This window comes from Crinia signifera, chromosome 8, assembly GCF_055691185.1.
Source record: "Crinia signifera chromosome 8, ASM5569118v1, whole genome shotgun sequence".
Taxonomy (NCBI): Eukaryota; Metazoa; Chordata; class Amphibia; order Anura; family Myobatrachidae; genus Crinia; species Crinia signifera.
In genome coordinates, this window is record NC_139224.1 from 141,886,013 (window position 1) to 141,900,523 (window position 14,511).

The 14,511-nt window shown below is 44.7% G+C and overlaps 1 protein-coding gene across 1 annotated transcript in view; it reads right to left on the reverse strand.

Annotated features, from left to right (window-relative positions):
• Positions 1-1,222: 1,222 nt before the first annotated feature.
• Positions 1,223-14,511, reverse strand: part of LOC146027296 (protein kinase C delta type-like) — a 37,834-nt gene continuing 24,545 nt past the window's right edge. Inside the window, exons 7-10 of the mRNA XM_083158230.1 lie at positions 13,452-13,590; positions 12,277-12,417; positions 3,958-4,080; positions 1,223-1,264 (exon numbers count right to left, since the gene is read on the reverse strand). Coding sequence (XP_083014356.1) covers positions 1,223-1,264; positions 3,958-4,080; positions 12,277-12,417; positions 13,452-13,590 — 445 coding nt within the window. The remainder of the gene's footprint in view (positions 1,265-3,957; positions 4,081-12,276; positions 12,418-13,451; positions 13,591-14,511) is intronic.

Below are 14,511 nucleotides of genomic sequence, written 5' to 3' on the forward strand. Positions count from 1 at the left end.
AAAAGAACATTGTACCTATTACTCCATGTGCAATCTGGTCACATTTATAACAAGATACAAAATAGCATAATATATATCTTTTGTTTCCATGATGAAATCTATAGACACTTGGATAAGTTACTAGAATGTAACATTACGGGACTGCAGAGCATAAGCTGCTTTGTGACGCTTCTGTTTGCACTAATGCGCTCATCTGTAGAGTAAGCACCTGGACCTGCACATCAGGGGGTTCTGCGGGGAGGGGTCACATCTTATGGGAAATGGAGGATGGTATAGAGTGTTTGTAAGTAATTGTACGCTGGCTGCATTTACAGGATATAATATGTAAATGAGACTGAAGGGGGTACAGACTGAGTATCTTTAGTTACAGAGGGGTCGCAAAATCTCTTCCCTGCTTACGGATCTTTCTTTTACAGGTTCTCAGTAAAGACCTTATTCTGGTCCCCATGAAATGAATTTCACAGCGTTGCGTGTGGACCAAACTTCTTCCGCAGTGCCTGCGTACCCCCCTCCCCCTGCACGGCTGCGACTCAGGGACGGGGTGATCATAATGAATAGCAGGTAGGAAATAAATATGTGGTACACAGAAGTGGCAAGTTGCTCAAATGAACTCATTGGTCCATTGCAAGTGCTTGCAAGAGAGGGGCTAGTTCAGGCAAGGGAGGGGCTAGTTCAGGCAAGGTACGTGCTAGTTCTTGCAAGGTAGGGGCTAGTTCAGGCAACGGAGGGGCTAAACACGGCAAGAGAATCACAGAATTCCCCCACCCTACAGTATAGTAATAATGCAGAAAACTCAGTTTATTTCTCCTTTGCTCCATAGGGATATTCGTACACTGAGTTCTCTGCATTACTACTATCATACATATATTCCAATACACTGATTAATCCTTTTGCTGTACGTACCATCTATGTATATTACATGCCGCATAGATAATGTAGTGCTGGAATAAATTCACCAGCAAATGTAGGGGCATTTTCTAGTGAGATCACTTAGAGAATGACCTGAAATCACCCCGGGTGTACGCCCCATTCTGAACATGTATTATTGGTTTGTATAATACTGCTATACCCAGATCTAGCTCTATTTTTCTTTCTTTATCATGCCCCCATTTAAAGTTGAAGTCTTCAATCAAACATGGTTAAAAATAATAAGAAAAATGAAGATATAATGTACTTACATGCAGAACCTGGCATGGTCGCGTCCAGCAGTGCCTCTGCCTCACTAGATGAACTTAGACCAGGTGGATTTGGGAAGCTTCTCCAGCTGGAGGTAATTGACGAGAAACCCGTAAAATTTGCCTGCTCCGCCGCTGTAATTGGTGGGTAATTGGCCTCTTCTGCCTCCATTAGTTCTAGATGGTTATTACTGGAGGCAGAGGGTGGAAAGAATGCCTACAGAAATAAGAAGTAACGGTGTATATCAGTGATTATTACATGTACCATAGGACTGTGTAAGACAGAACAGAGGCATTTAGCAAACTTCTTTATATAAAGATTATTTATAGTAGTTTCCATTATAGACCCTAAGAAAATGCCTATATATAAAGCTAAAGGCAGTGGCATAAGTGTTGCATAAATGTATAAAGGTGTCGCTCAGACCATATATATATATATATATATATATATATATATATATATATTTATATATAAAATCACAGCATTACAGTAGATGTGAGGTCGCTATGGTGCAATTATAGGTGTTCGTCTACTCTGTGCTATCAAGAGACATCTATATACTCTAGAAGTGCAGAGAGGAAAATGACATTCCAGAAGCTCACTATGGAAAGTGTAACCTGTGCTCTATAGTCCACTTTGTCTCCTTGTCAGCTTATTATGAGGCGCAGGATTATCAATTATATTAGAAAAATGTCAGAAGATGTAACAGAGCTCACATCTGGGACAATAAGAAAGTATTGGTAACATAGTAATTATGTCCTTCCTACTTGTGTGTCCCCTGCTAGAAAGAAAACGGTACTTGTTTCCTAGCACGGCCACACCGATTTACATCGGGGTGGTCGTGTCGGAAAAATCGGGTCGATCGCATCGCATGCGATTTGGTCGCATGCGATGCGATCGACGCGACCGACCCGATTTTTGACCCGATTTTTTGATTGAATGAAATGTAAATCGGGTCCCTGGGACCCGATTTTACATTGGATTCAATGTAAAATATTCCCTAGACCCCCAAATTTAACGACGTAAACCTCACCCCACGATAGACGCCAACCCGAAGCGTGGCGAGCGCAGCGAGCCCGCGAGGGGCGGCGGTTCGCGTCCTCCGACCTTTTCATGCCCTACTATCCACGTCGGCGTGGAGTTGAGAATAGAATAGTGTGGCGAGCGCAGCGAGCCACCGAGCCCGAAGCGTGGCGAGCTCAGCGAGCCCCGCGAGGGGACGCAGATACCTTCACAGGTAAACGCGTCCCCTCGCGGGCTTCCCAGGTGTTCATGGCGACGCGGACACCTGGGAAGCCCGCGAAGGGACGCGTTTACCTGTGAAGGTATCCGCGTCCCCTCGCGGGGCTCGCTGCGCTCGCCACGCTTCGGGCTCGGTGGCTCGCTGCGCTCGCCACACTATTCTATTCTCAACTCCACGCCGACGTGGATAGTAGGGGAATTAAAAGGTCGGAGGACGCGCACCGCCGCCCCTCGCGGGCTCGCTGCGCTCGCCACGCTTCGGGTTGGCGTCTATCGTGGGGTGACGACGGGGACATCTATAATGTGAAATGGGTCATATTGGCCCATTTCACATTTTTCACATTTTTTAAAAGGTGAGATGGACTTAATCAAGTCCATCTCATCTTGTGCCATTATAATGGCACAAGACCGACGCGATCCTCACGATTTCAATGTTAAAAAATATTTTAACATTGAAGCCTATGGGGAAATCGGGGGCATCGCGTCGGTCGCGTCGGGACCAATGTTAATGGTCCCGACCGACGCGATGCCCCCGATTTTGTACCTTTGCCGGCAAAATGGACCTGATTTCAAAGGAAATCGGGTCCATCGTGTGGATCGTGTACCTTAACTTAAAGGTACACGATCCACAAGATTGTGGCCGTGCTAGGAAACAAGTACCAAGAAAACTAAAAATGTGTCTTTGTCAGTGATTTTTATGTAATCCTGAGCACAAGAATAACTGTGTTAGGGAACTTTACACTGTTAAGGTCCCCATATGTTATGCGATTTGGGCCAGAGGATCCAGCAGATTGTCTCTGACATCCGATCGGATCCGATGCGCAGTCCCGTGCGCATCGGATCAGAGCTCGGACGGGCTGCACATAAAATACATCTTATGTGCAGCAGTCAGCAGGACATTCTGGGTGCGGTGAGCAGGGTGCGGCAGGTGGCAAGGAGAATTGAAAAATCCTATTCAAAAGACTGGGTGGCCACTATTTGGCTGAGAGATCTCTTTCAGCCAATCAGCAGCCACCTGATCTTTTGAATAGTATTTTTCAATTCATACACCCCCTGCCTGCAGCTCTCCGAGATTATGTGTGATAAATCACATGTAATTCATGTGTAAGAAAAGGCCCATCATGTGCCAAATCTTATTGAGCTCTCTCAGGTAGTGTTAGGATTAAGGTCAGGGTTAGTCTGCAGAAGAAGACAGTTAGGGTTAGGTACTAGGGGGCAGTTAGGATTAAGGTCAGGGTCAGGCTGCAGAAGGGGAGAGTTAGGCTTAGACACTGGGGTGGATAGTTAGGGTTAGGCATTAGGGGGTGGAGTAGGGCTAAAATGACTAAAACTTGACAATTTGTCAGTTAAACGTTTCACCCTGTCTATCCTAGACACTGTCTAATTAGTGACCCTGTCAGCCTATTGCATGCTGACATAATGGCTGTCTATATAGACAGAGCCGATCCCTTAATCCACACCCCATGTATGTGTTTGGCACTTATACATTATCTGCTGACCAGCAATGAGTAGCTCATGGAAGTTCTGTTTTATACTTACAGGGAAGTATGGGGGCTCCATCCCAAGGGATTCCATGGCGACCCAGTCAATGTGCTGGAAGAAGGGGTGGTGGCGGATGTTGTCAGTAACTCCTGGTTCTTGGCCCAGATGGTTATTGACAAGCTGAAAAAGGTATTTGGATGTAATTATACAGCACAGTTGCTCAATACAATCATTGTACAAACATTTCTGCTGCCGGCACAGAAGAATATAAAGGGATTTCTCCATGGCCACAGTATGTTACTACTGACATTCTATCTGGGATCTGTTGTGTGTCTCACATTACATTCCCAATTCCAAGAACATGTAACCATTCTGCCATTTCCTGTCATATGTGTCCTAAAGGTCCATACACACTGGGCGATTATGCCCAGTCGGTGTGCACAGCGATGATCGCTATCATCGCTGAGGGGGAAAGCTGCTCAGTGCATACACACTGGGCGGCTTTCCCCCTGCCCGGCGGGGGAGGACGGCTTTGCATAGTGCAGAGCTATGCAATGCCGTCCTCAAAGCCGCTCATCTGCTTGTAATAGCAGCAGATGAACGGCTTTCCTGGCGATGATGCGGGAGCGTGCAGCAGCGCTCATGGCCGGGGCACACACTGGGCGGCTTTGAGCTGAAAGCCGCTCAAACCTGCTTTTTTGAGCGACTTTCTGCTTAAAGTCACCCCATGTCTATGGGCCTTAATGCTGATGTGTCTGTGTAACAATGGCTGCTCAGGTCTTGCTTGGCAATTGTATAGACATTTGTAAATAAGACTACATGCATTACTTACACGCATCTTATAGATATACACAACATATCACATAGGCATGGGGCACTAAGTGACATCGGCCGGAACTTTCTATACCTGTTATCACTAGAAATATATGTATTGGTGTTTGATAGAAACATATCTGTACATTGTTATATTGTCACTATACAATAGTCTAACGTTACTTATCTGATTATTGTCTGTCTAACAGGAATGACTGCAGAGAAACCAGTGGGATGATGCAGGTAAGGGGCAAACACACGGGCGATTTATGCCCTATTTCTAAGCGATCTGTCTAGAACACTTAGAAATGAAGCACACTCCCTTTGTACACCCTATAGCTATGGCGGTTCGCAGCCCTGCACGTCACTATCGCCCACAGATATAGACATTGCATGCACGTTCTATCCTGCTTACATCACCAATCCGCATAGGCAAACACTGCTCAGCACAGATTGCTCAGCGCATATAGCAGGTAATTCCCATGTGTGCAGCGATGTGTGCTGAGCCATCTGTGCTTAAGCAGCACAGGACTCAAGTCTCCCCGTGTACAGGGCTTTAGTTGAGTATGTACTCCATTGTGATGCTCTTTATATTTATTAATCCTATTTATGAAATGCAGAAAAGTCACCTCCCAATAAATAAACACCCATGTAGATCTTTTACTTATCTGCCAATAGTTATAGCATTGGTTAAGTAAAACAAGAAATTTTTTCCCTCAACACACTGAGCAATGCTAGTAACCAATCTAGAACACTACATGATAATAGAATTCAGAGATATTGGTTACATATACCTGCGCAGGTTGTATGATAAGCCCCCAAGCCGCGTCAAGGCTTCTCTGTATATTGGGGGTCCCTAGCGCTATATCTAGGTGCAGGGTGCGGCACCCCAAAAAACTATCATAAGCTGGGAAGCCCAGCGCGGCATGCCAGTGATATACTAAGTGTTAATAATTAGTGATAGGAAGCCGAAGCTATATAAAAGGGAGAGATAAATGAATGTAATTAAAATAGGATAGAGATAGTGTTAGTGAGGGAAAAGTGTTAATAGAATGTAAGGGCATGCCGCACTAAAGTCACCCAGCCCATCCAGTCCAGGAGCACCGCACCCCACACCACCGTTACCCTAAATTGGGTCTACGATTAACCAGCAAGGAGCCACATGATAATGGCTCCTTACTTGATATATCCAAACTAAGAGCTACCTACCTTGGAGCAACCCCAAACTACTCCATGTGGCATATCAGGACCCACATCTCCTCCTAATATGGGCTCCCTTCTGCCTCTAACAACATACATACAGATAGTGGTAGATGCTCAATTAGTTCAGTAGCATTTCCCAGGTGCATGAGGGAGGGGTTAAATACTGGTTAAGTAAAACAAGACATTTTTTCCCTCAACACACTGAGCAATGCTAGTAACCAATCTAGAACACTACATGATAATAGAATTCAGAGATATTGGTTACATATACCTGCGCAGGTTGTATGATAAGCCCCCAAGCCGCGTCAAGGCTTCTCTGTATATTGGGGGTCCCTAGCGCTATATCTAGGTGCAGGGTGCGGCACCCCAAAAAACTATCATAAGCTGGGAAGCCCAGCGCGGCATGCCAGTGATATACTAAGTGTTAATAATTAGTGATAGGAAGCCGAAGCTATATAAAAGGGAGAGATAAATGAATGTAATTAAAATAGGATAGAGATAGTGTTAGTGAGGGAAAAGTGTTAATAGAATGTAAGGGCATGCCGCACTAAAGTCACCCAGCCCATCCAGTCCAGGAGCACCGCACCCCACACCACCGTTACCCTAAATTGGGTCTACGATTAACCAGCAAGGAGCCACATGATAATGGCTCCTTACTTGATATATCCAAACTAAGAGCTACCTACCTTGGAGCAACCCCAAACTACTCCATGTGGCATATCAGGACCCACATCTCCTCCTAATATGGGCTCCCTTCTGCCTCTAACAACATACATACAGATAGTGGTAGATGCTCAATTAGTTCAGTAGCATTTCCCAGGTGCATGAGGGAGGGGTTAAATACTGGTTAAGTAAAACAAGAAATTTTTTCCCTCAACACACTGAGCAATGCTAGTAACCAATCTAGAACACTACATGATAATAGAATTCAGAGATATTGGTTACATATACCTGCGCAGGTTGTATGATAAGCCCCCAAGCCGCGTCAAGGCTTCTCTGTATATTGGGGGTCCCTAGCGCTATATCTAGGTGCAGGGTGCGGCACCCCAAAAAACTATCATAAGCTGGGAAGCCCAGCGCGGCATGCCAGTGATATACTAAGTGTTAATAATTAGTGATAGGAAGCCGAAGCTATATAAAAGGGAGAGATAAATGAATGTAATTAAAATAGGATAGAGATAGTGTTAGTGAGGGAAAAGTGTTAATAGAATGTAAGGGCATGCCGCACTAAAGTCACCCAGCCCATCCAGTCCAGGAGCACCGCACCCCACACCACCGTTACCCTAAATTGGGTCTACGATTAACCAGCAAGGAGCCACATGATAATGGCTCCTTACTTGATATATCCAAACTAAGAGCTACCTACCTTGGAGCAACCCCAAACTACTCCATGTGGCATATCAGGACCCACATCTCCTCCTAATATGGGCTCCCTTCTGCCTCTAACAACATACATACAGATAGTGGTAGATGCTCAATTAGTTCAGTAGCATTTCCCAGGTGCATGAGGGAGGGGTTAAATACTGGTTAAGTAAAACAAGACATTTTTCCCTCAACACACTGAGCAATGCTAGTAACCAATCTAGAACACTACATGATAATAGAATTCAGAGATATTGGTTACATATACCTGCGCAGGTTGTATGATAAGCCCCCAAGCCGCGTCAAGGCTTCTCTGTATATTGGGGGTCCCTAGCGCTATATCTAGGTGCAGGGTGCGGCACCCCAAAAAACTATCATAAGCTGGGAAGCCCAGCGCGGCATGCCAGTGATATACTAAGTGTTAATAATTAGTGATAGGAAGCCGAAGCTATATAAAAGGGAGAGATAAATGAATGTAATTAAAATAGGATAGAGATAGTGTTAGTGAGGAAAAAGTGTTAATAGAATGTAAGGGCATGCCGCACTAAAGTCACCCAGCCCATCCAGTCCAGGAGCACCGCACCCCACACCACCGTTACCCTAAATTGGGTCTACGATTAACCAGCAAGGAGCCACATGATAATGGCTCCTTACTTGATATATCCAAACTAAGAGCTACCTACCTTGGAGCAACCCCAAACTACTCCATGTGGCATATCAGGACCCACATCTCCTCCTAATATGGGCTCCCTTCTGCCTCTAACAACATACATACAGATAGTGGTAGATGCTCAATTAGTTCAGTAGCATTTCCCAGGTGCATGAGGGAGGGGTTAAATACTGGTTAAGTAAAACAAGACATTTTTTCCCTCAACACACTGAGCAATGCTAGTAACCAATCTAGAACACTACATGATAATAGAATTCAGAGATATTGGTTACATATACCTGCGCAGGTTGTATGATAAGCCCCCAAGCCGCGTCAAGGCTTCTCTGTATATTGGGGGTCCCTAGCGCTATATCTAGGTGCAGGGTGCGGCACCCCAAAAAACTATCATAAGCTGGGAAGCCCAGCGCGGCATGCCAGTGATATACTAAGTGTTAATAATTAGTGATAGGAAGCCGAAGCTATATAAAAGGGAGAGATAAATGAATGTAATTAAAATAGGATAGAGATAGTGTTAGTGAGGGAAAAGTGTTAATAGAATGTAAGGGCATGCCGCACTAAAGTCACCCAGCCCATCCAGTCCAGGAGCACCGCACCCCACACCACCGTTACCCTAAATTGGGTCTACGATTAACCAGCAAGGAGCTTCGACGCTTATATAGCTTCGGCTTCCTATCACTAATTATTAACACTTAGTATATCACTGGCATGCCGTGCTGGGCTTCCCAGCTTATGATAGTTTTTTGGGGTGCCGCACCCTGCACCTAGATATAGCGCTAGGGACCCCCAATATACAGAGAAGCCTTGACGCGGCTTGGGGGCTTATCATACAACCTGCGCAGGTATATGTAACCAATATCTCTGAATTCTATTATCATGTAGTGTTCTAGATTGGTTACTAGCATTGCTCAGTGTGTTGAGGGAAAAAATGTCTTGTTTTACTTAACCAGTATTTAACCCCTCCCTCATGCACCTGGGAAATGCTACTGAACTAATTGAGCATCTACCACTATCTGTATGTATGTTGTTAGAGGCAGAAGGGAGCCCATATTAGGAGGAGATGTGGGTCCTGATATGCCACATGGAGTAGTTTGGGGTTGCTCCAAGGTAGGTAGCTCTTAGTTTGGATATATCAAGTAAGGAGCCATTATCATGTGGCTCCTTGCTGGTTAATCGTAGACCCAATTTAGGGTAACGGTGGTGTGGGGTGCGGTGCTCCTGGACTGGATGGGCTGGGTGACTTTAGTGCGGCATGCCCTTACATTCTATTAACACTTTTCCCTCACTAACACTATCTCTATCCTATTTTAATTACATTCATTTATCTCTCCCTTTTATATAGCTTCGGCTTCCTATCACTAATTATTAACACTTAGTATATCACTGGCATGCCGCGCTGGGCTTCCCAGCTTATGATAGTTTTTTGGGGTGCCGCACCCTGCACCTAGATATAGCGCTAGGGACCCCCAATATACAGAGAAGCCTTGACGCGGCTTGGGGGCTTATCATACAACCTGCGCAGGTATATGTAACCAATATCTCTGAATTCTATTATCATGTAGTGTTCTAGATTGGTTACTAGCATTGCTCAGTGTGTTGAGGGAAAAAATGTCTTGTTTTACTTAACCAGTATTTAACCCCTCCCTCATGCACCTGGGAAATGCTACTGAACTAATTGAGCATCTACCACTATCTGTATGTATGTTGTTAGAGGCAGAAGGGAGCCCATATTAGGAGGAGATGTGGGTCCTGATATGCCACATGGAGTAGTTTGGGGTTGCTCCAAGGTAGGTAGCTCTTAGTTTGGATATATCAAGTAAGGAGCCATTATCATGTGGCTCCTTGCTGGTTAATCGTAGACCCAATTTAGGGTAACGGTGGTGTGGGGTGCGGTGCTCCTGGACTGGATGGGCTGGGTGACTTTAGTGCGGCATGCCCTTACATTCTATTAACACTTTTCCCTCACTAACACTATCTCTATCCTATTTTAATTACATTCATTTATCTCTCCCTTTTATATAGCTTCGGCTTCCTATCACTAATTATTAACACTTAGTATATCACTGGCATGCCGCGCTGGGCTTCCCAGCTTATGATAGTTTTTTGGGGTGCCGCACCCTGCACCTAGATATAGCGCTAGGGACCCCCAATATACAGAGAAGCCTTGACGCGGCTTGGGGGCTTATCATACAACCTGCGCAGGTATATGTAACCAATATCTCTGAATTCTATTATCATGTAGTGTTCTAGATTGGTTACTAGCATTGCTCAGTGTGTTGAGGGAAAAAATGTCTTGTTTTACTTAACCAGTATTTAACCCCTCCCTCATGCACCTGGGAAATGCTACTGAACTAATTGAGCATCTACCACTATCTGTATGTATGTTGTTAGAGGCAGAAGGGAGCCCATATTAGGAGGAGATGTGGGTCCTGATATGCCACATGGAGTAGTTTGGGGTTGCTCCAAGGTAGGTAGCTCTTAGTTTGGATATATCAAGTAAGGAGCCATTATCATGTGGCTCCTTGCTGGTTAATCGTAGACCCAATTTAGGGTAACGGTGGTGTGGGGTGCGGTGCTCCTGGACTGGATGGGCTGGGTGACTTTAGTGCGGCATGCCCTTACATTCTATTAACACTTTTCCCTCACTAACACTATCTCTATCCTATTTTAATTACATTCATTTATCTCTCCCTTTTATATAGCTTCGGCTTCCTATCACTAATTATTAACACTTAGTATATCACTGGCATGCCGCGCTGGGCTTCCCAGCTTATGATAGTTTTTTGGGGTGCCGCACCCTGCACCTAGATATAGCGCTAGGGACCCCCAATATACAGAGAAGCCTTGACGCGGCTTGGGGGCTTATCATACAACCTGCGCAGGTATATGTAACCAATATCTCTGAATTCTATTATCATGTAGTGTTCTAGATTGGTTACTAGCATTGCTCAGTGTGTTGAGGGAAAAAATGTCTTGTTTTACTTAACCATTATTTAACCCCTCCCTCATGCACCTGGGAAATGCTACTGAACTAATTGAGCATCTACCACTATCTGTATGTAATAGTTATAGCATAGCTAAGAGCTGCGTCAGCCGTCGCCAGAGAAAAGATTCAGCTATTTTCCATAAAGCCACAATCTTTATTCACTGCTGCACAATGCGCGGCATAGCGGGGCATATGGTATGCGTACACTCCCGCTATGCATTCACTTATATAGGAGCTGGCTGGTGCGGGCGCAAGCACCCTGCTGCTTTATGGGAGCCTGCTGCGATGCGCTCACACTGCAATCCCACTACAGCAAGCTGCTATACGCAGCAAAGCTGAAGCAGGACACATCTGTAGTCAGTAATAGGGGCCGGCTGTCAGAGTGCAGAGTTTACTTGTAGCAGTAATTGGACAGTAGAGTAGATCAGATACTCTGGTTTTCAATAGAGATCAGAGGACTGAACAGATTGATCCTATAACACAGGAGGTTATTCTGGTTGGTGCGTACATTTCCGAAATCTTTCGGAGCGGGCCGCACGCCACGCTGTGCGGACATCGTCCGAAGAAACGCCCACCGGACCTCCGCATATGGACGGACTCACACTGGAAGAACAGGGCGTGTTTACGGACGACATCCAAACCTTGCGTGTGCGGTGGAAACACACATATTCTGCACGGTCTTACAGCGTTTGCACGGTCTTACCGCGTCAGAACGGACGGGAACCTGGCCGTACGCTCCGATGGGGTGTATTTATTTATTATTGAAGCAATGACAAGAGTGTAATTAATGAGTAATGAGTAAAGGAGTGGATTGTATTGTGTTCAGCTGACATTGGTTGAGGTGCGCCCGTACTGATCTGGCGTTCCGATTGCCTAGCGCATGACCGAGTGGTGTCCGCAAAGAAATACTTGCTTATGGACACCGCATATTTCTTGCCTTTTGGTTCGTGTGCATTCGGTGTGCATTCGGTGTGCTGTCCGAATGCACGCCTACCAGAATGAGTGCACTCCCTCGTGCACGCCCATGTTTACGCCAAGTTTAGCCCACTTTGAAACTACGCCCCTGTGTAGTTCCAAATGACGCCCATAAGACGCCCATATTTCACGAGTGAATGCGGTGCACATTTCTGTACGGTATTAGTGCGAACAAGTACGGAGACCATGTGTGGCACATGCGCATAGCGTTGCCCACGCATGCGCAAAAAAAAGAATTCGGGAAAGTACGCATCGACCACAATAAGGCCCACAGTGACTAATGCTTACTTACATCCAACATCTTATAAAGTTATATACAACCAATTACATCATTTATATTAATAATTTATAAATGTAATATCATATTTACCATGTTAATGAGGTCCATGGCAGCAGATTCTGTTGCGCAGAATCTTGAGTGAGCAGCATGACCTCCGGTTATCATTTCGTTCAGGATGACTCCAAATGAGAACCAGTCTTCGCCAATCATGTACTCCTTGCCGAAATACAGCTACCAGAAGAAAGCGATTGGTTACCAACATTTTAGCAATCACTTTATTTTTTTAATTTTTGCTTTTCTTTTTAATTAACAAAATAGCGGTAAAGATAACCCCTACATGTTATAGTAACAGCAGCAATATTTTATATTGTTTATAAATAATAAGTGCTTCGCTGTTTTTAGGTATATTCTGTCCCGAGTTATTGCTCTTTCACTTGTATATGCTAGTTCACGTACTATATATTCTTTACAGCAGCTGTCCTGCCAACACACGGCAACAGTCTCACGTCATCTTCCCCTGGTAAGAGTCGGACCGGAAGTCGCATGTACCCGATCCCATGGAGGACGCTATGGTGGAGGGTAGTCCCTTAAGGTAATGCTGGTTACACACCAGAATGATTTTTCTCAGTCCCATCAATGTCGATAAAATTTAGTCCGATTTTATGTAAATTGGGCACGTTTTGGCATGTTTTAGATCCGATTCCGATCTGATGGTTACCCTTTGAGCGCTTATTGTATGTATGCACTATTTCCATCTTTATCACTCTTGGGATTATTACTTTGTGCATGATATGTTTGCAGCACTTTGGGTTCAGCTGCGCACTTTGGTCTGATTTGTATTTTTCAATCATGATCATTCCGGTGTGTACCCAACATAAGAGTCATATTGTTTACTGTTAATTCTGCACCAGACCCAGAAGTCCAATGCCAGAGCTGCATCGCAATTGACAGCTCTTATGGAAAGAGCTGTCCTCTGCATTAATAATCGCATATGTTAGTGCATGTGGGATTAGTAATAATGCGGTACCCGGGGAATGCTGGTGATGTGGTGGTGGTGGGGGGATGTTAGTGCATCTTCCACATGGAGAGAAATTGCCAACACTTGGCAGAATCAGAATTACCCAGAAATGTGCAATGATGCATGTGCGTGCTACAGTGAATGCCCTTTTTACCCAACTTGGCTATATGCCGTCACATACGGGGTTGGAATCAGGCCCCATGTACATAGTTACATGAGGAAACAGTAGGAAACCCTTTGCATTTACCTCAGGAATAATGACTCCACACCTTCTAGCACAGCCAGTAACACCCTCGTCTCTAGGCGTGATCTCAAGGGCCAGACCGAAGTCGGCGATCTTGAGATGTCCTGTTGGAGTCACCAAGATGTTCTCTGGTTTTAGGTCGCTGTGAAGAAAATAAAATCTTTGTTTTCATACAAACAGGAATTATTTGGTACATAGATTATATTGCACGTTACATGTGTACATTCTAACTAATAGTAGTTTTATATGTTTGGGAGCAAGGACTAATGTAATCATATTTAGGTTAGTGTCCATGTGATTCCACCATGTCATGTACATTTGTATGTGTTCTGCAGAATTCTAGGTTATTTAATAGTGGAACCTTCCTCAGCCCAATAACCCCTGTGATACTAATATGTGTGGTTACAGCATACTGTAAATAACTAGTGATATTGATGTCATAGGAAGCGGCAAATGGAGGCTGATGCTGGTCGTTCCCAGCTGGGGAAGGGGAGCAGCTTATAAATGGGGTCAGTTTATTCTTATTTGTAACCAGAAAATAAATAATAACAATACACTGACACGTGGGCCAGGCAGCACATTGTGCTTATTGTGCTGTTATTCCCTGAGTGCAGCCGCTGCAATTTATCATTGGGGATTGTAAGCTTTTAGGGGTAATGGACCTTATTCAGATCTGAGCTCAGTACTAATTTGTTTGGAAAATGGGCAAAACCATGTGCACTGCAGGTGGGGTAGATGAAACCTGTGCAGAGAGAGTTACATTTGGGTGGGATGTGCTAAAACTGAAATCTAAATTGCAGGGTAAAAATAATGCAGCCAGTATTTACCCTGCACAGAAACAAAATAACTCACACAAATCTAACTCTCGATACATGTTACATTTGCCCCACCTGCAGTGCACATGGTTTTGCCCATTTTCCAAACATATTTGTACTGAGCTCAGATCTGAATAAGGCCCAATGGGTGAGTTATTTACCTGTGTAGTGAGTGCCAGATACCTTTAGATTCATATAAATAGCAATTGGAGATGGAATTAAAGGAACCATATTAGGTGAAGTTATCC